Source organism: Fukomys damarensis, unplaced genomic scaffold (assembly GCF_012274545.1).
Source record: "Fukomys damarensis isolate Sample0158 unplaced genomic scaffold, DMR_v1.0_HiC HiC_scaffold_11, whole genome shotgun sequence".
Lineage (NCBI taxonomy): Eukaryota > Metazoa > Chordata > Mammalia > Rodentia > Bathyergidae > Fukomys > Fukomys damarensis.
The window spans coordinates 40,309,421-40,334,971 of record NW_022900923.1 but is presented as its reverse complement, the minus strand read 5'-3'; the positions used below and the strand labels follow the sequence as shown (position 1 = coordinate 40,334,971).

Below are 25,551 nucleotides of genomic sequence, written 5' to 3'. Positions count from 1 at the left end.
TCAATATATATATATATATATGAAAACACTCTGCCACATCATAGAAGGCGCTCAAACATCCAAGGGTTTTGGCAGCCACTGGCACCTTGGAACCATCCCCACGGTTCCTAAGGACACGACAGGCAGTGGGGACTGTGTGCTGACTGGAACGACCTCCCCGAGGAGCAGCCCAGTACCTCTCCTCCCCGCGGCCCTTCCTGCCTCCTCTTTCCGAAGCTGCTCCTCAGCCTCCAGTGTCACGGGTGCTACATGCACACCGCCATGAGCCCCAGGACCTAGGACTCAGTGCCTGCTGGGCCCACCCTCGTCACCTGCCCTCGGTGGACCTCTAGGCCAGGGGTTCTGAGGAAATCCGGCTTCCAGAGCAGAAAATCACTTTGTTCAGGGGAACTGGGGTGGGGGGTGCCAAGTGACAAGGCTGTCCTCTGGGGCCCTGTTGTCACTTCCAGGGGAGGGAAGAGGAGATAAAGCCCCTCCTCAGGGGAATGGTGCCCAGGGTTCCAGTACTACGAGGCCCCACCTGACCCTTGGGCACTGCTGGGTCTCCCTGCCTACTGAGCCTCTGTCAGCCATGGGGGAAGTAACCCAGCCTGCAGCTTATCTTCCCTTCATGGTTTGTCCCTTCTGTCTGTGCTGGCAGGAGGTGGCCTGCCAATGGTGTCTTGGAGGCAGTGGGAAGACAGCTGTGGTAGAAGGAAGGGCATGGAGGCCCCGGGATACATCGGAGTGCCAGGAGCTGTGTGGCTCCGAGTGTGCTCCTTAGTGCTGTGCCCAGCCTCCGAAACCTCCGCTGCTGCCCTAGATCTGTCTGTCCTGTCACAGGGCCAGGCCTCAAAGCCATCCAGAGAATGAACCCTGCCTCGTGGGATCTGGGAGATGGAAATGGCAGGACCTGGAGTCTGAGGATCTGGGCTCACTGACTTGCATGGTGGCTCTGGGCTTGGCAACTCTGGACACTGAGGCTAAGGTGCCATCAGGAGTGCACACTCACCTTGTCGTCGCAGCGGCTGGCTGCCACGCAGTTCTGGACATAAGCCATGAGGGAGTCGATGAGCCCTGTGTAGTTCCGCATGGTCTGGCGGCCGGCATCGGCAGAGCTTAGGTTCCTGTGGGACAGAACAGAGAGGTCGGAGGATGTGAGCCGTGGGGGCGAGGAGAGGACAGGGAGGGAGGAGAGCGTGTAGGGGAAACATGCAGGGGCAGATGGGAGTGGGACAGGCAGGCAGAAAGGCAATGGAGGTTGGAGGTTGTGGTAGGAGGAGGAAGAAAGGAAGAGGAGAAGAAACAGAGAAAAGAGTGAAGGAGGAAAGTGAAAGGAAAAAAGGAAGGAAAGAAAAATTTATCCCAGGCCCTTTACTCTCAGTGGCTCCATAGTAACTAAGGGGCAGCCCCCAAGTGCCACTAGATGCCAACCACGTCTAGTGGGTGGAAGGGGCCGAAGCTGGAAGCTCCTGCAGGCTGGGCATCTTCTGTGGGATAGGAAGGATCTCTGGGGGGTGCAGGATGGGGGAATGGAGCTTGGGGGGCTTCCATAGGGACCAGTTGCACCCACCTCCCTAAGCAAGCTGTGTTCTGCCACAGAGATAGTTCATCCCCACGCAGTGTGGGTCCTTCTGCCTGCTGGTGGTGCTGCTGGTGTGGTGTGTGTGTGTGTGTGTGTGTGTGTGTGTTGTCTGCTGTTGCTCCCAGTGGCCCTGCAGCCCCATAAAGTCCTTAATTAACTGGCTTTTCATCTCTCCAGTCTCTGTTCCCTGGAGGCTGCTGCTAGAGGCTGGCGGGAGAAGCACAAGTTGAGACACAGAAGTTCATGCCAGCTGCAGCCACCATTCTGGGGGTTCTCAGGAGTCGGGAAAGACAAACCCTACTGGAGCAATGTGTGACCTAAGGGGGATCTTGCTGCATGGTCCCACACTCCAGGTGGGCGCTCACCCCTCCGCTTGGAAACCTCTGCTCTGAGAATAAGCAGAGCCAGATCCCTCCTCTAGCAGCCACACAGGGGCTTTACCACACCCTGGTGTGGAACTCAGACAACTTTGGGCAAAGCAGTGCCATCTTCATGCCAAAGAACATAGCAAATGGTTATGGCACCACAGTGGGAAAGTGACTCATGAGCAGCCAATCAGCAGACTTTTGTCTAAAAGAATGCTCTTCAAGATAGCACAAGATATGCATTTCCCAGGAGTAGAGGGGTGGATTATTGAACCAGTGTGAATATTTAGATCCAGCCATTTCCACTCTTCAATTCTTATTTGTGTCTGCTACATTCCTAATTGTATCAAGGGAGGTGATGGGGTCCTGAGCCTCACCCAGACCTAAGGACTTGGCAAGCCATGCCTGGCCCCTCATTTTAGAGCCTGTCCCCCTCATCCCCGAGCCAGGGCCGGGCTGGATGCAGGGTTCTGTGCCCCTGGCCAGATATTGACAGAGATGTGACTGCCTGGGGAAGGGGTCAGGGCTGGGGCAGAAAGACTCCCTGTGCCCTCTTCTCTTACCTCAGGCAGCCTGTGGCGTTGAAGAAGACCTCAGGGTCCACCGTGTCCCTGGACATGTTGCTGTTGCCATCACACCAGCCCGAGAAGGGAATGATGACCCGGTCAGCCAGGACAGGGAGGGCATCGGCCACCAGCTCCTCTTTCAGCTCATCCGTGGAAGACAGGTTCCAGAGCAGCCCTGAGGGATGGAGACAGTCACCTCAGCATTTGCAGGATCAGAGGTACCAGGGGTTCCCTGCCTCAAGCCTAGCAAGTGGATCCTCTCTGGTAGCCTTGGTCCATTGAATCTATTTTCGGACTCTTTCATGAGCCCATTCTCAATGTCCCTACTGGGCTTGAGGACAGAGAGCACCTAGACTTCTCTGTGGAGGTCAAAATGTAGCACATAGAAGGTGACCAACATATATTTGATGGATCAGTGGCTTTAATATTTATTTATTATTGGGATACTGGCAATTGAACCCAGGCCTTTGTACATACCAGGCAAGCACTCTACCTCTGGCTGCATCAGCCCTCTTTAAAATTTTATTTTTGAGGTGAGATCTTGCTAAGTTGCTCAGGCGGGCTTTGAACTTGAGAGTCTCCTACTTCGGCCTCCCAGTTAGCTGAGATTATAGATTCATGCCATCAGTCCCAACTAATCAGTGGTTTTAAATATAAATCTTAGCACATGAGGTCTTCTAATGTGTTTCCATCTGAAAGTTTTTTCAGAAGTCCTCATCAACTGTTACTCTACATGGACTTGTCCTGGTGGAATGTGAGGTCTTTACAGTGAAACCTTTCTTTCCAATGCTCCCCCTGGAGAGCTTCGAGTAGCTGGCACGCAGGTGGATGTTAAAGATCTGTAAATGGACCCCAAAAGCTTTGCTCTCTCCCCATGACCTGCAGATCCCAGGCTCTGCTGCATATGGATCTTGCCTGGATATCAGCCCTTCTCTTCTTGCCCTCTAAAAAAGACCAGAATTTTACGCGCACGCGCGTGTGTGTGTGTGTGTGTGTGTGTGTGTGAGAGAGAGAGAGAGAGAGGGATCAGTTAGTGGTGACACTGGACTGGTAGTTGCAAGATGACAAGCAGTTCAGGGTAAGGTGGCTTCTGACCCAGTGCCCGAGAGTTTGGCCCCTTGGATGATTTTTCCAGAAATTGAGTTGGGTTGCTTTAGCTGAAATCATGAGCACCTATGTTGGGAAAATATGCTAACCTGGAGCCCAGGTGAAATCTGCACAGGTGTGACTCGGGTCAGGGCTGAAGAGCAGGTGTGCTGGATGTAACAGCCAGCAGCCATGCATAGCCCCTCCTGGATCTCCACACTGCGCTGCCTACCAGTCAGTTGTTTCTGGATCTCCGTGCTCCCGGTTCTCCTCAGGAGGTTGACGGCCTCACGGATCCCGTTCTGCCTGCGGGTCTCCAGCTTGTTGGTGTTGCTCCGGAACACCAGGTTGCGCAGGGCCCCAGCTGCAGCCTGCTGCACGTTCTGGTTGGAGCTGCGGAGGAGGTCCACCAGCTTGCAGATGCCTCCCAACTGGTAGACCTGCAGGAAGAGTTGCCACATTGCCCTGTTGGCGGGGGCTGGGGTAGGAGGAGGCCTAGCCAATTATCCTGTGCTGAAAGTAGATTTTTCTTAGACCAAAAAAAGTCTACTTTCAGTTTAGAAACACCCAAGCAAACCAAAATAGACTAGTAGCAGGAGGTAATGGTAACTGACACAGCCAGAAGCCAAAAAGACCTGGATTCAGACTGCATCCTAGTTGGGTGACTGCCACCAAGCTGCCCTTCTTTCCTGAGCTCTGTTTTCCTCCTCTGGAGTACGATGGTGAGAGCTGGATGAGCAAATGTATATGTAGGCACCTCAGAATCCTCAGGCAGAGCACAGACAGGAGAGAGTTGTTCTCCTGGAAGCTCTTTCTCCTACCAGAAACTTCCATGCTGACTAAACCTGGACCCTAGGAAACGAATTTATGGCATAACATCTTGGGCTGGACTGCAGAGCCCATGGATGTCCTTCCTTCCAGCCCCACCTGAGGAAGATTATGGGAGGAAGAGAGGCAGAGGGAGGAGGGAGCGGAGAGGTGGGGGGTCGTCGTGTTCCTAATCGGAATTTGAGAAGAGATTTCTGTTGACCTATAGCTCTCACTCAAAGTTCTTTTCCATGACCAGTGGGTGGAAATGCATTCTTCTAATGTCCACTCAACAGAGGGATTTGCTTTGCATGTTGAGATGCCAGCTCTGACCTTGGGCAATACCAAACATACTCTTTATCCTGGCAGCTGGGCAGGGTGAGAAGGAGGCGACTGCATGTGCCCCCACCGATTGACAAATGCAGGGTCAGGCTGCCACACCCAGGCACTGCCCAGGCCTACTGGGAGGAAGACGTGTGGCTGTTACCTGTTGCTTGGCGGATTCATCCTGGAAGCAGGTGTGCTGGATGTAATAGGCCCCGATAGCCTGGTACTTCTCATCCTGGGAGCTCAGGTACTGCACAGCCTTGGGAATAGTCAGTCCACTGCACTCGATGTCCTCACTGCAGATTCTATGAGGACAGGCAGCAGGGCTGTGTCACGGGGGAGCCAGGCACCCTCGTGAGTAGTTCAGAATCTTCCTTGCACATCTGAGCTGACACAGCCTCATCTGCCCTTCAGAGGGTCAAATCAAGGCAGGCTGCCCCACTTGGAGAAGGCCTTGGGGCCAGTTCCCCTAGAGAAGGGACAGGCTCACACACAGGATTTCCTCCCAAAGGGACCCTAGCTGCGATGAGGCCTAGTTATGGATTGTGTTAAGGTCTGTACAAGCCAGTTGTCTCTACACTGCAAAATGCTACTCAGTTCCCTGAAGGGAAGCCCTGCCTCAACCTGCCTCATGTTTGTGCTGGTGTTGGGAAGATGGAAGAGAATGGCTGAGTCTATTCCATCAGTTCATCCAACAATCCACCCATCCAATAATCCATCTACCCAACAATCCGTCCATCCATCCATCCATCCATCCAACAATTCACCCATTCAACTATCCATCCATCCATCGAGCAATACATCCATCCAACAATCCACCCATCCAAAAATCCACTCATTAAACAATCTATCCATCCATCCATCCATCCTACAACCCATCCATCCAACAACCCACTCATCCAACAATCCATCCATCTCCAGGTCCTACTGGCTCTTACTACAAAAAAATCCTCACATCTACCCCTCTTCCCAGCCACCACTTTACTCTGGATCAGGATCGCTCTCCTGGAGGGAGACCCGGCTCTTTCCTCCAAGCTCCCCCTTCTAATATGTTACAGATTTAACCAGAGAAGTTGTCCTAAAACCCTATCCCCTGGATCGTTCCCCAGCTCAGAAACCATCACCAGCTCCTGAATTCTGCAGGTTCAAGTTCAAATTGCTTCAAATGAAATACAAGGATGTAGATTAGGTTAGACCACAGTAAATGTCTGATAGCCCACATTTTTTGAGTCACAAAACCAGAAATGTCATGTTTTAACCTAGTAGTCAGGTTCCACTCTTGTCCTCTTGCACACTCCCCAGATCCTACCAAGGGCCCACTAAAGCAAGACTGTCAGGTCTCAGGCATGCCCCAGGCTACTGGAGTCCCACGTCTTTGAAGACTCCCAGGAAAAGGGCCCCTCTCTAGGAACCTTTCCAGCCCCAATGGCATGGAGTGACAGCAGCCCTTTCCATCTGAGCAAGTCCCACTTCCTAACTGATGGCAAGGTCCCCAAGGGCAAGGGCAAATCCTCTGTGGTCCTTAGTCCTACTCCATGGGTCCCCTTCCCATTTACACAGGGAGCCCTCTTCTCATGTGTCCGAGACTCACATTTTCCCATAGCAGGTGCTCAGTGAATGGTCATGATTTTAGCTAGAGTGATCCAGCCTTGTTTCTGGAAAAACCTTCCAAGAAGGAGAGCTCTCTGGCACTAAGTTAGGATCCCTTGCCCTGCCCTGTTTTTCTCAATGAAATGTCACCTCTAAATGGCTTATCACTCCTCCCCTCAGCAGCTCACCCAGACCCTCCATTCATGGCCTCTGGGTGGATCCATCTCTGAGGGTGAGAGCTCTTAATCTTTTTTCCAAATGATCCTTTAAGGAGAAGATTTATAATGGGTTCTCCTTGTTTTCAGAATAGTGTGATATTAGTAGGAAAGAGCACAGGGTATGGAGTCAGTTTTGTGGCCTTGGGCAAGCTAGTTAACATCTCTGTGCCTCGTTCCCTCCTTAAGGACGATAATGCCTATGTGGAAGGGACCGTGATAGTCAAAGAATGCACATCTCCTAGGGCCTTGTGAAGAATAATTAATTCTTGGCTGTGTTCCCTGCACTCACCACAGAGTCTGGCATGTAGTAGATGCTCAGTAAACACTTGCCAAAATAAATGAATGATGGTCAGTGATACAGGACAGTTGGATGGTTCCTGGACCTCTGAGCCTGACAGGCAAGGCTCAGGGTAATGCGTCGCACAGTGGTCCCCAGCTTCTTTGTGCCTGCGCCTTTACAGGGCCCCACATTGGGTCTCCACTCCCACTGGGCAACGGCTCTCTAGCCCTTGTGGACCAGAGCTGGACTCTGCTCCTCAGCACTAGACCACATCCCTCTAGAGTTTTCATGTCCTTTAAATTTAACCCACGCTATAACATAACCCATAACCTATTCTCCTGTCTATTCTAGGGCACCTTCCCTTGCTCTTCTGGAACCTGGGTCAAGATCGTCATGCCTCAGACTGGTGTGAATCAGTCACCTGGCGGGCTTTCTGGGGCACACATCAGTGACCCTCCCAGCGTTTCAAGGCAATAGGGCTGACACACCCAAGAATGAGCATTTCTACCCATACCCAGGGGATGGCGATACTGCTGCAGGGCAGAACATACTTGGAGATGCACTGGCCCCCTAGCCTTCTCTAGGTGACCTCCCTCTGTTCATAACCTGTGGCCTCTACAAGCTGCATACTCAAGGTCAGGTTCAGTCACCCTTTTGTGCTGAGAAGTCATGGAGGCCCTGGTTGTCCCCACCTGGCCCTTGCTCCCTGCCTGGGTCCTGGCTGGCCCCGCCCCAACCCAGCAGCACTCACTTGGAGCTGGCTCTTGAGTGGCCAAAGGACAAGTCCTTGTTGCAGGAGATGGGTGGCACATACGTCTGCTCTTGCTTGGAGGTACAGGAGGGTGGGCGCACAGGGCACTTCTTGGTGGCTTTCTGGCCACTGCAGGTGCTGTAGAAGCTGTAGCGGTTCTGGGTGGTCTTGTGGCCCTTGGTCAGCGTGCCTTTGCGCAGGGTGCCCTTTGGATCACAGTAGAGGTCGGGCTCACTCCGGCTCGCCTTGATTTTCTGCATGAAGCAGATGTCACTGCCTGCGCCGGGGGTGGCACAGCTGCCCCGTGGGTAGTGCCGGCTCCAGTTCTCCATCTGGCTATAGGAGCTAAAGCGCCTGTTGTCCGGCTCCCGCTTAAGGGTCCCATTATACATCTGGACAAAGGAAAGGAGAGAGAATCAGCCACACTTCCTGACAGGGGGATCCTGGTTCTGCTTGGCCGGAGCATACAGCTCTTTCCTGGAGAGGACCCAGGAATGTTTGGAGAGGAAGGAACCTTAGCCATTGTCTGCTATATTACTTTTTAAACTGCAGATTGCAACTCACTATGGATTAGCAAATCACTGTAGTGGACTGTGCTCATCATTATTAAAAATAGTATAAAATAATATACCAGAGCATAGTGCACATGTGGTTTTGTGCAGCAGTGAATGAGTGCTGGATTGCAATGTGGAAATAGTTTTTAGTGTCACACCAACAAAGTGTGACTGGCCACCAGGGGAAAGTTCAGCAGGAGGCTGCAGGCCGAGAGAGGAGAGGGCTTCCCACGGTCCCTTGGTGAGGTGAGGATGAGAGCGAGACTTGAGCTGTGTCTCTGGCCCTCGCCTTGTCACCTTGGGTCATTCCCAGACCCCAGCAGCTCTTAACACACCCAGACCTCCTGGGTCACTTGTACGCGGGGCTCAGAATCATCTATTCCAGCCACAGCTGTTGCCACTGTCATTTTCTGCCATATTCCTCATGCTGCCTCCTTTTTGCCAGGGCAAGGAGCAAATGGTAACAGGCCTTGGGTCCCAGAGGCACCATATTCCTGCTCCTGGGCCTCTATAACAGGAGCTGCCACTTGGGACCCATGTGGCTCCTAGATGGCCCCAGTGCTGTGGGGTAGTTCACATGTTGGGCCTCTGGGCTTTACTGTTAGGCTGCAGTGGGGAGATGCTGGCAGAGGCTCAACCGACAGGAAAATATACTCTGGACAGTGAGGCATCCCTGAGTTTCTGTGAGCCCAGGGTGGGGTTAGCCTCCTTGGGAGGAGTCTGCAAAGCCTGACCCTCAGTAGGAATTCGCTCTGGGACAGAACTGTCCTAGGAAGACTTTCCCAGGAGCTTGCAAGCTGGTGGGTCTGGCCTGCTGGGACTTGTTCTCACACCAGGAGACCAACATGGAGCCTGATAAAATATCTCCACACAGGTGCTGCCTTGGGACTCACCTCTGCTGGGAGAAGCCAGGCCCACGACCAGCCCAGAGCCAGCCTGCCCCACCCAGGGGAGACAGAGGTGAGGACAGAGACGGGGGTGGGGGTTCTGGGCGATCCCCCTCTGCACCGCATCTAGCCACACAACTGGGAGGGGCTGGCTTTCACCTGGGTCCTCTTTTTTTTTTGGTATTGGGGATCGAACTCAGGACCATGAGCTTTCGAGGTGGGTGTGGCACCACTGAGCTAAATCCCTAGACCCTCCTGGGTCCTCTTTCAACTCTGCAAGGAGTCACAGAAAGCAGGAACATCCATGGTTCAAGCTCCCAGAACGACTGTGTGTCAAGCTGCCAGTTAGAAGTCACATCCAAAACTCAGAAGCCACCAACTGTTAACCTTGGCAATGGCATTGCATCCCTGTCACCCACACATCCAGCTGTGTATTCAGGCAGTTGAAATTTTCTTGCCTGAACTGGGTCAAACCAGCCTACCCCAAAGGAAACTGGAGTCTGTGGGTTGGAGAGGCACAAATGGACAGTAACAAAGCAGAGGAAGAGGAGCTGGGCATTCCTGAGCATTTGGACATGGAGTGGGCACCTTGCCGCTGACATGAAAAATATGCAACAAGGCCTCCCCTGATTCTGGCTGTGGCTGCACTGCATTCTCCTCTGGGGAAGGAAGGTGGAAGGTGGCCCTGGAGGGAAAGCGGAGCCTCCCCAACAACAGGCCAAGCCTTAGAAGGAAATGCAACAAGGAGCTCCCTTGTTCTCAGTAAATGACACACCTGGACGTCATCTCAGACACCTGATGAGAAGTCCAGATGCTCGCCTGGCCCAAACCCAGCGAAGATGTGATCATGCTGATTAGACCCGACACAGGCTCTGGGCTTTGCTCTCCGCCTGGGAAAAGGAGCCACAGCAGCCCTGGCAAGTCTCAGCTGGGGTAGCTGCCCTTCAGGAACAGGCGCTGGCTGCACCCCCAGGGGAAGTGCAAGGAGGGGAAGGCTGGGATGCTCCTGTGGGACTGCATCTGCCAGCCCTCCGCAGCCACACCCGATGGCATCATCTACTCCTGGGCGCCCCACCCCAGCTTCTAGAGTCACAGTGCCGGTGGCCTGTGTTGTCCAAGGATGGCAAGTGTGGACAGTCGCGGATGGCTCTTTTCCATCATGGTGTCCCTGTGCTGTCACTTTGACAAGCAGGACAGAAACTTCTCAACTAGATCTTGTCATCCCCCAGAGCCACAAGGGACTTGAGTTCCCCTCAAAGCTCGACGAGGCAGGCTGCACTCGTCCTCCCTGCACAGGTGGTCTGTGAACCAGTGGTAGCTGCCGCCTCTAAGGCTAAGATGGCAGCAGTGACTTGGGAATCCAGGAGTATTCCTCAAGTCTCCTGCTGGGACTCACAGAAGTATTTCCTTTCGTGGCTGCAGCTGGCATCTGCAAGGCAGGGCAAGTCTTCATCCTGCAGGATGCCCCACACATCACAGGATGTTTAGTGTTAGCAATGCCCATCACTGTGATTAGCAAAAATGCTCCCTCCCTGCATTTCCAAACACTCCTCCTGGTCCCAAGGGAACAGCTGCAGCTGGAAGAGACTGTGTGGGCCGTGGGCACCCGTGGGCAGCAGGTAAGGGAGCTCTGTGGCCAATGCCCAGCCCAACACTCTGATACCGAGCTGCCGTCAGCCTCCTCTTTGAATATAAAGGACAGTGACACACATATACGCACATTCCTGGTCTGGTTATCCCATGCGTCCTTGGGGAACCCCAGCCTTGGGTGGGAGGATCCATGGATCAGAACATTCCAGACTAGAAACTCAGCTTCCGGCGAGCAGGGCTGACCTTTCAACCAAAGGGCAAGCTAGGCCACTCAGGCTGAAGCCAGGGTGCACCCAAAGTTCCTCCACTTGGACTCCAATGGGGGTTCTGGGGGTCAACAGTCAGAACCACAGGCCAAGAGAGGCCTGGAACACGGTTCCCTCTGGGAGCCTCCCCAGCCTGATCCTATTCTCTCTTTCTGCTGATAACTTAGGCAGCTTTCTTCCCTTCTTGGAGAAGTGTGTTCTTTTAACCCCCAATTAATGCTCCTCCTCTTCCTATTCCTAAATTGGAAGCTCTCAGAGGCCACCCCCCATTTGGCAAGTAAGGAAATTGAGTGGGTGAATCAAATGAAGCCTTTGCAGCTCCAGACTCAGGACCTCCAAGATGTGAATCTAGTTGGTGTTCGCTGGAGAGAGCCCAGCAGTCTGAGGAGGCCTCAAATGGGAAAAGCTCCACTTTATCCAAGGTCATTCCACAGCTATTCAGGAGGAGATGGTGTCTGTCTGTCTTTCCATCTGAGAATCCTTTCTGCCCCTTCCCTGCTGCACAGACTGTGGTTGTGACTTTCCTCAGTTTCCCCCTAGGTAACCAAAGTACCTCCTACTTGCCTCCAGCCAGCCCCTGGGGCTCTGGTCCCTGCCTTGTAATACCTTGTCCTTTGCCTCCCTCAGAGGAAGCTTCCACTAGTACCTGGCATTGCTGGACAGCCTGCAATGTCTCTGATTCTTACAAGGCAAGTGCCTGTCCAGCCATCTCTTTCCCTCCGAGTATAGCCCCTTATGCTGTCCCAGGAAAGCAGCTACAACCTGTACCCCTGCTTCAGCTAAGCCTCATCTCTGTCCTGTGTCTCTCTTCTGGCCTTTCTGCTTGCACATCTGACCTTTATTGCCCCAGGCCTCTGCTCGAACCTTCATCTCCACGAAGCCTGATCTGCCATGGCCTCCTCAAGTGTCCTTCATGCACCTAGTTACTTATGGTCTCATTTGTTCTCTAGTTGCTAATGTGGGTTCCTGTCACTCCTCCAAGCTCTCCAATGATGCCTAGCCCTGAAAATATTCACAGAAAGTGGTGCTATGACTGGTTGTGAAATTTTGTGCTAGGGGTGAAGACTCTGCTCTGGTTGCTAGGCACTGGGGTTCTCACGGCCTCTGGGCCACCATACATGAAATGAGCTCCTAGAAGGCGAGAGGGCACTGGACAGAGCCCGCACACCTATGCTGGCATCACAGCCTGGGTTTTTGCCCATGGTGGTCGGCAGTGAGTCCCAGAGGGCTCTTTTCTAACTCTGGCTGACCAGACAGAAGCTGCCTGGCTCCTTGGGAGCTGTATATGTGCTGGGTAGGATGAGATGAAAAAGAGTGTCTGTGTGCCCGGCTATTAGCCCATTTTGAAACCAAGCTTCTGGCAGCGAGGTGGGGCTGGCCCAACCAGCTCTCCCTCAGGGCACACCCTGCTCTGTCCTGCGAGTCACACACCCAGCATGGGTCAACAGAGCCACCTGCAGCAAGGGGATTTTCCCTCAGCCTTCACATGAAAGTGAGTATGCACACAACTTCTGGGGTCCTTGTGCCTCTAGAGCCTGCACGAGGCTTTCCCAAGAAAAGACAGTGAATGGAAACCCTCAAGGACAGGTCCTACGGGTCATTTTTAGCACCCATCACTGCCTGTTCAGCACCAGTGAGAGGCCCTCGTGCAGCACACAGCAGCCCTCTCGCATCTTGCTGGGGTTTCTTTTGGTCACGCAGGGCTAAACAGCTCAGATCCTCTCCCAGCAAGGTGCCTGTGAGGATACACACAGCATGGGCATGGGGAGTTCTTCCAGGGGGGCTGCTTACTCAGCAAGCTGGAGCAGCACTTGAGCCTGAATCACCAAAGATGGGACCTCAGCACAGAGAGTGTCAGTCCGCAACTGTTCTGGGCACGGCCCTCTTGAGAAGCAGGGGTTCCGCCCAGGGTCAGCCCTCTTCTCTTTTCCTGGCACACTGCTGTGGACAGAGCAGCCCCACAGCTCAGAAGCCCAGCAGTCCCTGTTGGACTTGGAGGAGGCTGTGGGTGAGCCTCACTGCAGAGTCTTCAAAGGCAGGAGGAGCTACACCCATAGTTCTGTCACCAGCACCCTGAGAGCAGAAGTGCCTGCCCAGCGGACCCCCCTGACGAGCCACCTGATGGATGACTGAGGAAATGAAGGGCACTGACTGGTGGGTGATTAGCTCTGCATCTACTGAGAAGAGACAAAAGTTGTGGCGCCCATTCTGAGAGCATAGCTTTTCCCAGAGATTTAGTTAATAATGGTCACTGTCCCTTGTAACCTTTGAAGAGTAGAAATGTGAGCACACATCGCAGCCAGTATTTACAAATGTTTGCTGAAAAATGAGGGCAAATTTTCTTAAGTATGGCGATAGTGGAAGCCCAAGTAAAAAAGTCCTAAAACTCTGGGCTGCTGGGAGGGGATCTTTAGGGAGGTGACACTCTCTCCAGGGAGGTCACGAATCTGGGGTGAAGGAGGCATCTTGGCTTCTTGGCTCTAGGCACCAAGACCTTGTAAGTGGGTGAGGGATCAGACTCAGGGCTCACGGTGGTCAGGGGGAGGCCCCCAGCTGAGAGCAGACACTCCCTACCATCTGTTGTCTAAACCACCAGCCATGCGAGCTCCAGCACCCCTCTCTGTCTCTGTCCCCCATGCTCCTCAGTTGCCTCTCCTTCCACACTGAGAAGTAGGTTTTTCTCAGCTCTGACACTCCTAGGATGGGCTTGGGAACTAGGACCTTTGATTCACATGCATGCAGATACCTGTTTCCTTCTGGAATGTGTCTTTCACTTCTGATCAGCTGTCACAGGCCCAAGTGACAGAAGTTCCTGGGCCCTCTCAGCCATTTCTCTCCTGTGAGCTCAAACAAGTTGGCCTGGTCATTTTGCCTTCCCAGAGCCCGTGTTTGGTGGTTCTCTCTTCTGGCTTTCTAACCCAGAGGATGACTCAACTGTCACAGTGACAGGTCATCTAGGGAGGGGAAGGGGAAGGGAACACACTGATGTGAAATTACTCTTGGAGCTTTGGAAGATGGGCCAGCTTCCTGGGCCATTTGAGGTCAAGAAAATCCCCTTGGGCTAGGGCCCCCAGTCTGTGCTGGGATGTCAGAGGGAAGCTGGCTGGTCTTCATGCCACCCTATGCAGTGCGACCAGAGGTGTTTCCTAGTCCCAAGAAGAGGAAGGCCAAAGGCTGAGTTGTGGAAACACCTCAAGGGAAGATGCATACCTGACCCCGAATTGCTCCACACAGAGCCAAGTTATTAAGAATCTACCCCGCTGATTAGAGAGTCAAAAAGCTCACTCTGAGGGAGGGACATTTGGTTGGGCCCTGCAGGGTTTGGATAACAGATCTCCCTTATGGGAGATGAGTGCACACACACACACACACACACACACACACACACACACTGCCATATGCATGCCTGGGACACACACACACTTTGCTAAGGGTGAACTTGGGTGGGAAGATCTATGGAGGCTCCTTGAACATGTGCTGGGGTGCTCCAGCAGGAGCGGTGTTTTGCAGTCTGCAGAGGGCTTCTCCAGGTATCATCTCACCAATAAAACACCAGGGCAGAGAATGCAGCCTCATTCTCCCTCCAAGTGTACAAAGCCTGCAGAATGTGAGGCTTGCCCAAGGCCACCTGGCTAAGATATGACAGACCTTGACCAGGATTCACGTCTCTGGCCTCTCTGCAAGGACATCTTCTGCAGACACCCTGCCACCAGACTGATGACAGGAACAAAGTCTAAATGGCAAAGAGCCTGCACACCAGTGGCTCTCTGCAAGAACGCTGCCCAAATCTCTGTCCAGTGCTTGGCTGACTCCTAGAAGACCTCCTCCTCAGGGATTCTGGGCCTAGGAAGTACCTGCTCCTCCTCCTCCTCTGGCTGACTGTGGGAGGTCCTTGAACACTTAAGAAGAGTGCAGTTTCTTAGCTTTGTGATCCAGTTACTGCCCCCGCCCCAGTGGACTGAAAGAACCTCTACCTCCAAGGATTCTAGTGTGCGAGGAGAACTTGTGGTCATAACATCTGGCCCACCTGTCTAGGACCACACATGAGCACTCAGGTGCGGGACAGTGACTGCTTGGTACCTCTCCAACCACACCTGCCTCAGATGCACTGCTGAGCACAAAACTTGGACTGATATTAAGATCAGTAACAGAGGCTGAGCCCTGCGGTCACCCGGATTATTCAGGTGTCTTACTGAACTTCTCTGGGTTTAGAGAGCTGTTCCAATACTGTGGGGTGGTTGGAGTGAGGGCAGGTCCCTCGCTGGCCCTGAACCCTCCCACTCTGCTTCCTGAATGCCAAGAAGGAGCTTGGGGCTGCTCCTTTGAGTCCAAAGGGCAACTCATCCCACAGAGCTCAACATCAGCACAGGGTTCTGCAGACGCTCACTCAGAAGCATCATCCTGACTTGCTCCATTAGAAACGTCTTTGCCGGGCATGGAACTGGAGGCCTTGGTTGGCACCACATAGGCCTCTGTCCCTTTGGCTCTCAGCTCTCCTGCCTGCGTGCTGGGCCAGATTGGGGAAAATCATCCCAAATAATTAACAAGGGCTGGGGATTTAGCTCAGTGGTTCCACTGCCTGCCTCGCAAGCACAAGGACCCGAGTTCAATCGCCGGTACCAAACCAAACAAAACAAACCAAAACCCAAATGATTAACAACTCCAAGTCTACCCAAGTGCTGGCCATGTGCTGTTGGTGGCTTGAGGTGACTTTAGGGGACCCAAGAACAGGGCAATAACTACCACAGAAGCACACAGGAAGCTCTTCCTTGCTCCATTTGCTTACCATGGAGTAAACACCTACGTGGAAGCCAGAGTGGTTCTTTATCACTGCCCAGTCTCCCTGTCTGAGTAAAACAAACCAAAAATTTCTCTCAGGTAAATCATGTTGTTACACCCTATTTATTTTTATCAGCTAATAGGATCATGGTTAGTCTTCTTCTGCAGCATAGGTCACTGTTTTTGCACATTTGAATTTATGACAGTTTCTTTTTGAAATATATTCAGTGGAGCCGGGTGTGGTGGCTCACGCCTGTAATCCCAGCACTCCGCAGGCTGAGGCAGGAGGATCGCTGTGAGTTCGAGACCAGCTTGGGCTACATAGTGAGTTCCAGGGCAGTCTCAACTACATAGTGAGACACTGTCTCAAAAAAAATAAAAAATAAAAAATAAAAATATATATACATATATATATATATATATATGTGTGTGTGTGTGTGTGTGTGTGTGTGTGTGTGTGTGTGTATATATACAGTGGAATATAAAAGTAATTCCATATATATATATATGTGTGTGTGTGTGTGTGTGTGTGTGTGTGTGTGTGTGTATATATGCAGTGGAATTTAAAAGTAATTCCTTGAAACATAAATAAATGATAGCTGGTATGATGATTTTTAAAAAATTGTAGCAACAGAGTGCCAGTGCTGGAGAGTCATCCAAAGCTGCGAGGGGAACAGGATGTGGGAGCGGGCAGGAGCATGCACGCAGAATTTGAGGACGGTGCTGGTTTTGGCTCTTCCCTTATCTAGCTGTGCAGCCTTAGGCAACCACCTTGCACCTCCAAGCCTCAGTTTCCCCACCTAGACCTCCCTATAAGGCTTCTGGCTTTTGGCAATCTATGATTCAGTCCGTGCTGAAATCACAGCCTCCTGACCAGCCCAGCTCAACCCAAGAACACAGAAGCTTCCTCCCCTTCCTGGCCACGCCCTGGTGCCACGGTGGGGGCGGAGTGGGAGGGGCCGAGTGGCTGCTTCCCGCACCTGTGTCTCTGTGCACGACCCCCCCACCCCCATTTGATTTTGTTTTTCAGCTGAGTTTGCTCTCCTGGAGCAGGCAGGCCTCGCAGAGACTTGCCAGGGCCCTGGGGGAGAAAGCTGGGCCTCACCCTAGCAAAGGGTGGGGATGGTTCTTCCACCCACTTGGGAAATGCTGCTGCATTTGTCTCACTGGGCGCAGTGACAAAAGGAAAATTCGCAAACCAGCAAAGAGGCACTAGAAGATCCCCCTGTGCTTTATTTCCATGGCTCTTGCTGGTGTCCCTTGTTTCCTGCCTTCCAAGGCTGGCAGGGGAGAAGCCCTGACCCACCTGCCCCCTACCATTCCTGTTTCCTTCCCCTCCCCACTCTTCACGCCTCCTCAAGTCTGCTGGGCTCAGTTCTCCCAAAGTGGCCTATGAGGCCATAGGCAAGCCCCTGCGCTGCTCTGGGCTTTATTTCCCTGCACATCAAATTGGAATAACAATACCTTGTTATCTGCCAATCCTATCTGCCAGTCCTGCAGAGACAGAAGGATCTAGTGCCAAAATGAAAACATAAACACTGAGTAAATTCCACATGTGATGCTAATTCAAAGGATGACCGAATTACAGAGGACTCGAGAGCTGACTGTGAGAACGTGGAGGGGCCAAGGCAGCCTCAGGACACCTCACTGGTTTGTCATCCATCCCCAGAGCTCCATGACTCTGTGCCCACCTCTTCATTTACAGAGCAGGAAAGCAAAGCTGCAGAGGTCTAAGTCAGCGTGTGCTGCAATTATATCCTTTCTGTTCATTGTTATTAACTGTAGTGTAAGGACGCTGAGGACTTGCTGGTTGAGTAGATTCATTTTTCAAGACCTCCCATCTCTTTAAAAAAGGGCCCCAAACAAAAACTCCACTAATTTCTTCTGGAGAAAAATAAAGAAGTTTATAATTATCTTTATTTCTTTCCTCTAAAGTTTCAGAGGCTGTCCCTGGAACATGTGTGTTTGGGGATGAGTGGAAAGGGAGCAACAGCCAACTTTTGGGGAAGCTTCCTTCTTGGGAGAAGACACCATTCCACTCTCTGTGACCAGAGGATTATCCGCCTCCCAATATCTGATTAGGATGGGAGAAGCTGAGTACAGGTGCGTGACTCTAAGCATTAGTTTTCCCAGCCTGGCCATACATAAGCTCAGAGCTCAAACGAAGTGGATTGAGATTGTGAAGTTCGGCTGGCTGGTTGGTCAAGCCAGGGACAGCTTCCGTTTGGAAGAGTGGCTTTTCTCCCCATAGACCTTCCAAGAAGGGTCTGCTGATGATGGTGTCCCGGGCTGGCTGCCCTTGGCACTTCACACAAGCTCTGCAGCTGCCACAGTGATTTCTCTCCTGCACATTCTAACCCAACTGCCCTGGCCCTCCCTTCCCTCCTCAGCGCAGGGCTCCACACCCAGGCCAGTGACCATGAGGTTTTTTGCTGCTCCTCACTGGGGCAGGAGGATGGGGCAAGCCAGCAGGTACACTCAGCTCAGAGGGGCAGCTAGAGTTCTAGCCCCCTCAGGTTGGCCGTTGAAGAGCAGGGGGGCGGCCAGGCCTCTGGAGCCAGCAACTCGCAAACAGCTGCCTCCTGGGGTGATGTCAAGTCCTTGTGAAGGGTCAGCAAGAGTCTTTCAGGCCACAGCCCTGGGCTCAGGAGCCATCTCTGCCTTAGTTCCACCAGGAGCCTGTTCCCACTTCCTCCACCTGGTGGGTCTCCTAGGGGACAGCATTTTCATTTAGACATGGTTTCACATGTCTTCCTGCCTCTGTAGGCCCATGCTTCCCCATGAGACAACTTTCAGCCTCTCTCCGCAGAGCAAGGACACCAAATATGGATGTCAGAGCAGCGAGCAGACGATCTTGCTGGTCATATACTCAAGGCCCAGCAGAGAGAAGGTCCAAGCCAGAATCCCCTGGTCCACAGTGGAGAACCAGACCCCAGACTAGAGTTTCTTCCTTCTTTCTGTGTCCTCTGTGCCCTCTAAAGAGACTTCCCTGGCTTCCCCAGTCCTTGGCCAGAAGGAAGGGCCTCAAGCCGCCTTAGAGGCTAAAGTCAGACATGAAGGGTACAGAGGCATGAAAAGGAACTCTTGTTCAGCCCCAGGCTTAGGGGTGCCAGAAACAGGACCAAGGGAGAACCACTCTGGGGTCTGTGGCTCATAAAGGAGGGCCCATGCCCAGGGACCTACGGACACAGAAGCTTGCTATAGACTTCTGCTTCAGTATAATGCAGGGAGTGTCCCTGTAGCAGTGACTTGCCTATGAGAATGTGCCACATGCTTGCTGCTGTCTCTCCCAGGGAGGGGCGCTCCTGGAGCCGCCTGTCTGTGCTCCCTCGCCTCCATTTCCTCGCAGAAGCACATGCTGTCCCTTGGCAAGTAGGATCATTGCCTTTTCTTGTTGGGTGAGAGCCTGGGGCTCTTGTGGGACCCTCCTATCTCCCAGGGCTGGGTGGGAGTGAGTCACAAGCTGGCAGCGGGGACACTGAGTTGGCAAACACATCAATCAGTCCTTTGGGAGCAGGAGCCCGTGGCCTACGCTCCATCTTTCCCTCACCTAGACTTTTCAAGAAAAGACAGAGTGGAGCAGGCAGTGCACCTGGAAAATGCCACTCAGAGCTGAGAAGTGGGGATGGTGTCTGAGTTTTAAGTCAGGGGAGCCACTCAACAGAGCTATACCCGCTGTGACTCAGTTTCTCCTCTGTAAAGCCAGCATAAATGAAATCCTACCACTTCCCCCATCTCATTGCAAGGGCTAATTAGCTGCTGTTTTCCTGGTGCCAGGAGGTGCTTGGATGAAAGCACAGAGGAAGCACTGACGTCTTTATCCACCTGGAGGCCTGAAGCAGAGATCAGCCAGAGGAGCCAACCTTGGGGAGACCACAAAGGTTTATCTTTGGGGCCCTGCAGCTATTCAGAACCATACAGACTCCTAAATCAGTCTGGCAAGGTAGTTCTAGTCCAAATGCCTTTCTCCACCATTGAGAAAACCACGCTCTAGACAGGCGAAGCCCATTCCAAGTTCTTCAACTTGTAGTAGTCCAGCTGAGACTGGAATACAAGCCTCCTGTTGCTACTCTGTCCATAATCCCCCTACTGCCCTTTGAGATAAGAACTCTCACTCATTTTAGAGACGGGCAAGCTGAGGCTCAACCAGATGAAGAACTTGACTAGAATCATGCAGGTAGTTAAGGGGCAGAGCTTGGATTTGAAACTAAAGTTCATGGTCAAAGTCCAGAGCCCATTCTTCTATACCAAGCTGCCTCTGGGCACAGCTCCCATTAACCGTGGATTGGCAGAGACAGTCTTTGCCTGCTCCTCTTTGGGTGAGGGTCTTGGGTCTTCCTGGCAGCCCCTCTGCAGTACTTGGCACTTGGCTCTGCCCTGTGGACACTCAGTCAACACAGCTAACTGACTGCAGATGAACTGCAGACCCGAAAGCACTACATCTGGATTTCCCACGGCCCACTGGAACCTAGTGCAACCATAGTCTTTCATCTGTAACAGGGCTCACTCAAGTTGCTTCCAGGGTAGGCAGGATCAGATCTCCTCAGGCTAAGGTTAAGGGTCTCTAGTACATTTTCCAAAAGACCCTGTCACGATGGGATCATCAAATACTGATACATCATTAGGCAAGGGGCTGAGAGAAAGATCCAGGACAAAGGCAGAATTCTCCCTCATTATGTTCCTGGGGATTCTCACTCCTAGGGTGCAAGGCTGGATTTAAATAAACATGGCGGAGTGATTCAAAATGGCGGAAACCATGGTATGCCCTGTTCCAGACTTCCTGCCTGATGATTCCTGTATAGCTTCTCTCTTCCACAGATTGGATCCTGGGAAGGATGATCTACTCCAGCCCATAACCAAAGAACATTTTATTTGCTATAACTCCTAGAGGAACTGAGAGGTCAAGATGTGCTTCTCGATTTGAAAATAGCCCTTTAGTGCTAGAGGTGACAGAAAAGGGGATTGCCAATCTGAATCTAGATGTATTCTCTGGAAACCAAAAGTATTCACTTGCATCAGCGTTATCTGGGACACACCCATGTGATAAAGCCCATTTTGAACTTTGGAATAGAAGTGTCATACCTTCCAGGGGTTCCAGCTGTCTATTCCCCTCATCTTGGTCTTAGCTGATGTGGAGGAAGGTATATAAGTGACATTAGGAGGACAACTATATTTTCTTACCAGAAAGGGCTGCAGTCTGATAATTCTGCTTGAATTCACCAGCCCAGGAGGGAAATGCTTAAGAAAGTCTTATTTTTATGAATTTTTACTATTATTATTATTTTGGTAGTGGGGATCGAATTTGGGCCTTTGCTGTTGTGAGGCAGGCGCCAGAACCATTGAACTAAATCCCCGGCTCAAGTCTTATTTTTATTACAGGAATGACCAGGCATTTCATTTGCCAGACGTAGGCAAATGCCAGAATTAGGATATTAGTTGTATTTGATTTTTTTGGTACCAAGGATCAAACTCAGGACCTTGAGCTTGTGAGGCAGGCGGTGGCACCACTGAGCCAAATCCCCGGCCCAGTTGTATTTGAATTTGGGATAAATAACAAAGAAGTTTTCAGTAAAACTATGTCTCAGACATTGTACTTTGTTGTAATTTATCTGGTAACCCTACCCTAACCCATTAATGTTTTTAGCCAAGCGAACCTAGCTTGAATCCAGGAAGGCAAAAGCAGGGCCGCTTCTCTGTTTCTCCTGTTGGAGCCCCATAGAGTAGGCCAAGTTAGAAGGCAGGGGAAGAGAGGATGAAGGGATTTGAGTTTACGGGTCTTTTGCAAGTCCCTGGAACACCGCTGTAGTGTTAAAATATGGAGATTGTGGAAACCCATACAAGGGCCGTCACACAAAAATACAAACATCTGAAATAATGAAAATATAACTCTACCAGGTTAGGAGTTAGGAGGTCAGGGATCTAGGTTGCTGCACCATTAACCAGCTGTGTGGCCTTTAATGAGTAATTTATCCTCTCTGGGGCTGAGCTTCCGGGAAACTGTAATCTGCATTGGAACTCTGAGGTTCCTAAGTCTGGCTCTGAGAACTGGGACAGCAGAGCTCAATCTGAAGGGTCAGGCGGTGGGGGTAGGGGGCTCCCATCTTTCACCCCACTTTGCTGGCTCCCTGCTCTGCCTGAGGTCTGTGGGACTCTGGGACACCAATGATGTTCTCCAGTGTCCTGTCTTTGAAGGACAGGAGGGAGTCCTGAGACCAGAGAACAGCAGTTCACTTGGTTCAATGACTTTCTTTGTACCAGTCTTCTATATTCCTTAAGCCCCTGCTGCTTTTTGTATCTCAGATTAAGCTTGCTTTAGGGTGTATTTTATTACAAGGCTCTATATTCAGTTTCCTAAATTTGTGATATAAATTTTCATAAATTATAGTGTGGTTTTAAATCAGAAGGCTATTAACTGATTAGGAATATAAGGCAAAACTATACTTTTAAAATATTGTTAGAATTTCCTTTTTTTATTTGAGACAGAGTCTCACTTCAGGCTGGCTTTGAACTCATGGTGATCCTCCTGCCTCAGCCTCCTGAGATCCTCTGGATTACAGTTGTGTACCAGCACACCCAGCAGAACTTGCTTTTGGAACTGCCTAAAATAGTTTAAATATATAAGGTCCTTACATATATAAATAAAATATATACTCACTGAACCCCCCCCAAAAAAAAAAGCTTTGCAATTTGAAGATGGTTTGAAATTTGGAGTTGTAGCCAAATCTGAGCAGAGAGGTGCTCAACGTGGGTGACACTGTTTCTGATCAAACACAGGTCATGGCAATAAGGAAATAATATTGGCTCTTATATGGCTCCTAAATACATGGAAGGTAGTTCTAGAAATATTTTGAGCAGGGAAGGTCTGATTGTAATATTCCAGGAGAGAAACTACTACAAGCTTGCATTATATTTGTCTGTTGGCCTCCACTTCTCCCAACTTGATTGGAAGCTCACTGAGGGCAGGGGCAGAGTCTTTTCACCAGTGTCCACACTGTACTTCTCTGGCAGCCGTGCCCCAGCAATGGTGCAATACCAGTTGGCTGAGTGAATAAAAGGATCTGCAGGAAATGGTCCTTCATTAACTCTCAGAAGCTCCCAAAAACATGCTGACCATGTGTGAACAGACGAACCACACCCTCTTACCTGTTCCCTGCCTTTGGCCACCATATTGGTTTCCTCAGCGGGTGGGAAATAAGGCATTCCAAGGCAGTTGTGCCATCCATGGGAAAATCCCACAGGCATGGGATTATCTCGCACCACAGATCTCTATTACCATTTCTCCCGCTCTTTTCCTCCCTAAATCTGGACCCCATTTGGTTTTGCCCAGTGCTTGGCTGATTATATGTCTGGCTCCAATATCAATTATTCCACTTCCTCCCCTTTCGGCCCCCTCCCTCTGCCAAATCCTTGTGTGCGCTCAGCTCTTCCCCGTTCCCATAGCCTCTCCTGAACTGAGAGGAGACAGGACATGCCTCAGCAGCTACCCTGTCATGAGTCACGTCTGCAGTCCTGCCAGCAAAGGAGTGAGGAGGGCTGGGCCTTAGGGTGGGGGAAGGAAAGGGATTTTCACTGGTTAGAAAATGGGCAGAGGGAGGGGTGGGGGCTGTTTGGGAGCATTAAGGGCTAGTGAAATAGCTGAGGATTAATTAACCAAGGCCCAGGGCACAGCATGGGCCATAGAAGAATGTTTTCTAGAATACCTCCTCCCATTTGCAGGGTACACCGTCCGTGTGATAACATTTACAGGTATCAACCTGCGAGTGGAGCAGACACACAGGTGTCATCACTCCCATTTTATGCACGGGAATTTTATGATGTCCAAAGTGGTCCCGATTTTGTCTAGTCACAGAACCAGGGTAGAATCTGAAACTTCTAAGCTTTCATCTGGGAATATTCATGCACACACAGACACATGACATCTCTATTGTTAGCATAATGATTTGCTTGGGACTGCCGGTCCAGTAATCTGGCTTCCTTGGGTTTAACCTAATCATATTATCCCGCATCAGTAAGACGTTTTCTCGGAGTCTGTCTGGCCATCTTCCTTTGTGTCAAAGCCCTTTCACATCCCTGCCTGATCTGCCAGCTTACTGAGCTCAATCAGTTGGTTTATGGTGCACTGAGGGTGTCGGCTGACAACAATCAGGGGAAAAAAAAAAACAAAGGAAGCAAATTTTTAGTGAACTTAATTCATTCTTCCCTCTAGTTCCCAACCTGTAACGTACAAGAAAGACCAAGCCTTCAAAATTAGTCGTAACAAGAGACAAGGAAAGAAGGAAGGAATCGTGCCAATGACAAAAGAGCTCCAAACTCATAAACCACCCACTTTCTCCCCTGCCTGGAATCCCAGATCTTCAACAATCAGGAGTGAAAACTGTGAGTAATATGGCTCAAAGCAAGCACTGGTGATCCTGGAACCCCAAGAAGCTGAACCCCAGCTTCCCACGGAGAAGCAGGCTTCCTTCCTATCTGCACAACTTTTCAAGGCCTCCCCAAAAGAACTGCTAAGAATAGTGAGGCCAATGTTGAAATCAACAAAAGTAAGTGAAAGTCATAGAACACGGGAGCACAAGAAACCTGGTGTGCCGGGTATCCCAATATTCCTGATTTCAGAGTGAAAGAAAACCATGCTGTTGTACTATTACATTAAGGGCATCTGTCACAGCACAGTGCCTGGCCCAGAGCAAAGCTCAGTAAATGGACAGATGGGTGGAGTGCGTTGAGGCCACAAGGAAGACAGAGACAAAACCAAGATTAAAGGGTCTAGAATAGTCTCCACCTACATTAATTATTTAAAATCTGAAGAACTATAGTAATCGGGTTTTTTTTATGCCCACTGGTTCATTTGATTCTGGTAATACCAAGTAGACTTTGTTACATCCGCTTTATACCTGTGAGGGGCCTGAGGCCTGGAGGTTAAAGTAACTTGCCCAAAGTCACATGCCCCGAAAGTGGCAGAGTGAATTTGAGGCTAAATTTATCTAACTGACAAACCCAAGCAACATTCTCCCCTCTGGCATCAAGTCCCTTCTGCAGGAGTCACTGCAGTGGACATCCGTCTTGACCCCTGGAGGACCTTCTGGAGCCCCTCCATGGCCATCAGTACACACTGAAGAAGGAACCCCCTGCAAGATTTTCCTAGAAACATAAAAAGTGGCCCACAAATGGACTTCAACAATTCAAAACTTCTCTCAAATCCATGATTGCGTCAGACATTGGGAAATGAACTTTAAAAATACCCCTTTTCCTAAAATGTTCTCACTTGAGACATTCAGAAATAGCCGATCATCCTCAATTTGAGGCTGCACACAGGGCCCTCTGTGAAATAATGGCCAGGCAAAAAGACCTGGTCAGACCCGATGATCCCAGTGCACTGATCTCTGCCTGTGTTACTCTTTTTTAGCAACCAGTGCAGGCTTTCTCCACATGAACCCCAGCCCATCCTGACAGACATTACAGGTCTCTTTGGGTGGAAGTTGTTCCTTACCGGATATCCCCATGAGCCATTTCCTGCCTGGAACTTGGAGTAGTAGCTGCTCCGGCTGGTGGTCCCATAGTTGTTATAATTGTCCGATAAGCCATCATACATGGAACCTGAAGAGCAAAGAAAGGGTTAGACAGGACAGCCACCCATACCTCCTCCTCCCAGGGCATCACCCCGCATCCAGGTCTGTCATGCCCATAGAGAAGTTAGGTCTGAACTCCTGAGGGAGGAGGGTAGAGAAGAAGTCATCTGCTGGCCACCTCCGACTCTACGTCCTCCACAGCCAGGACCCAGGGGAAGACCACCACGGACTGCTACAGGAACAACTTCAAGAATCTGCTGACTTCTTCCTGGGAGCCTGGTGGCTGCCCAGGTCTTTGGGAAGGTTGACACCTACAAGTCAGGAGTTGTCCCGGAGGGTCCTGGAGCACTGTCAT

General features: G+C 51.2%; 1 protein-coding gene across 2 annotated transcripts in view; it reads right to left on the bottom strand.

The window, feature by feature from the left end:
• Pkp1 (plakophilin 1) overlaps nucleotides 1-25,258 on the bottom strand; it is a 35,795-nt gene extending 10,537 nt beyond the window's left edge. For both annotated transcript variants that reach the window (XM_010645113.2, XM_010645114.2), the window contains exons 1-6: nucleotides 25,118-25,258; nucleotides 7,555-7,946; nucleotides 4,876-5,020; nucleotides 3,814-4,021; nucleotides 2,493-2,670; nucleotides 992-1,106 (exon numbers count right to left, since the gene is read on the bottom strand). In XM_010645113.2, the coding sequence (XP_010643415.1) occupies nucleotides 992-1,106; nucleotides 2,493-2,670; nucleotides 3,814-4,021; nucleotides 4,876-5,020; nucleotides 7,555-7,946; nucleotides 25,118-25,219 (1,140 nt within the window). In that variant the 5' untranslated portion in view covers nucleotides 25,220-25,258. The remainder of the gene's footprint in view (nucleotides 1-991; nucleotides 1,107-2,492; nucleotides 2,671-3,813; nucleotides 4,022-4,875; nucleotides 5,021-7,554; nucleotides 7,947-25,117) is intronic.
• Nucleotides 25,259-25,551: the final 293 nt, after the last annotated feature.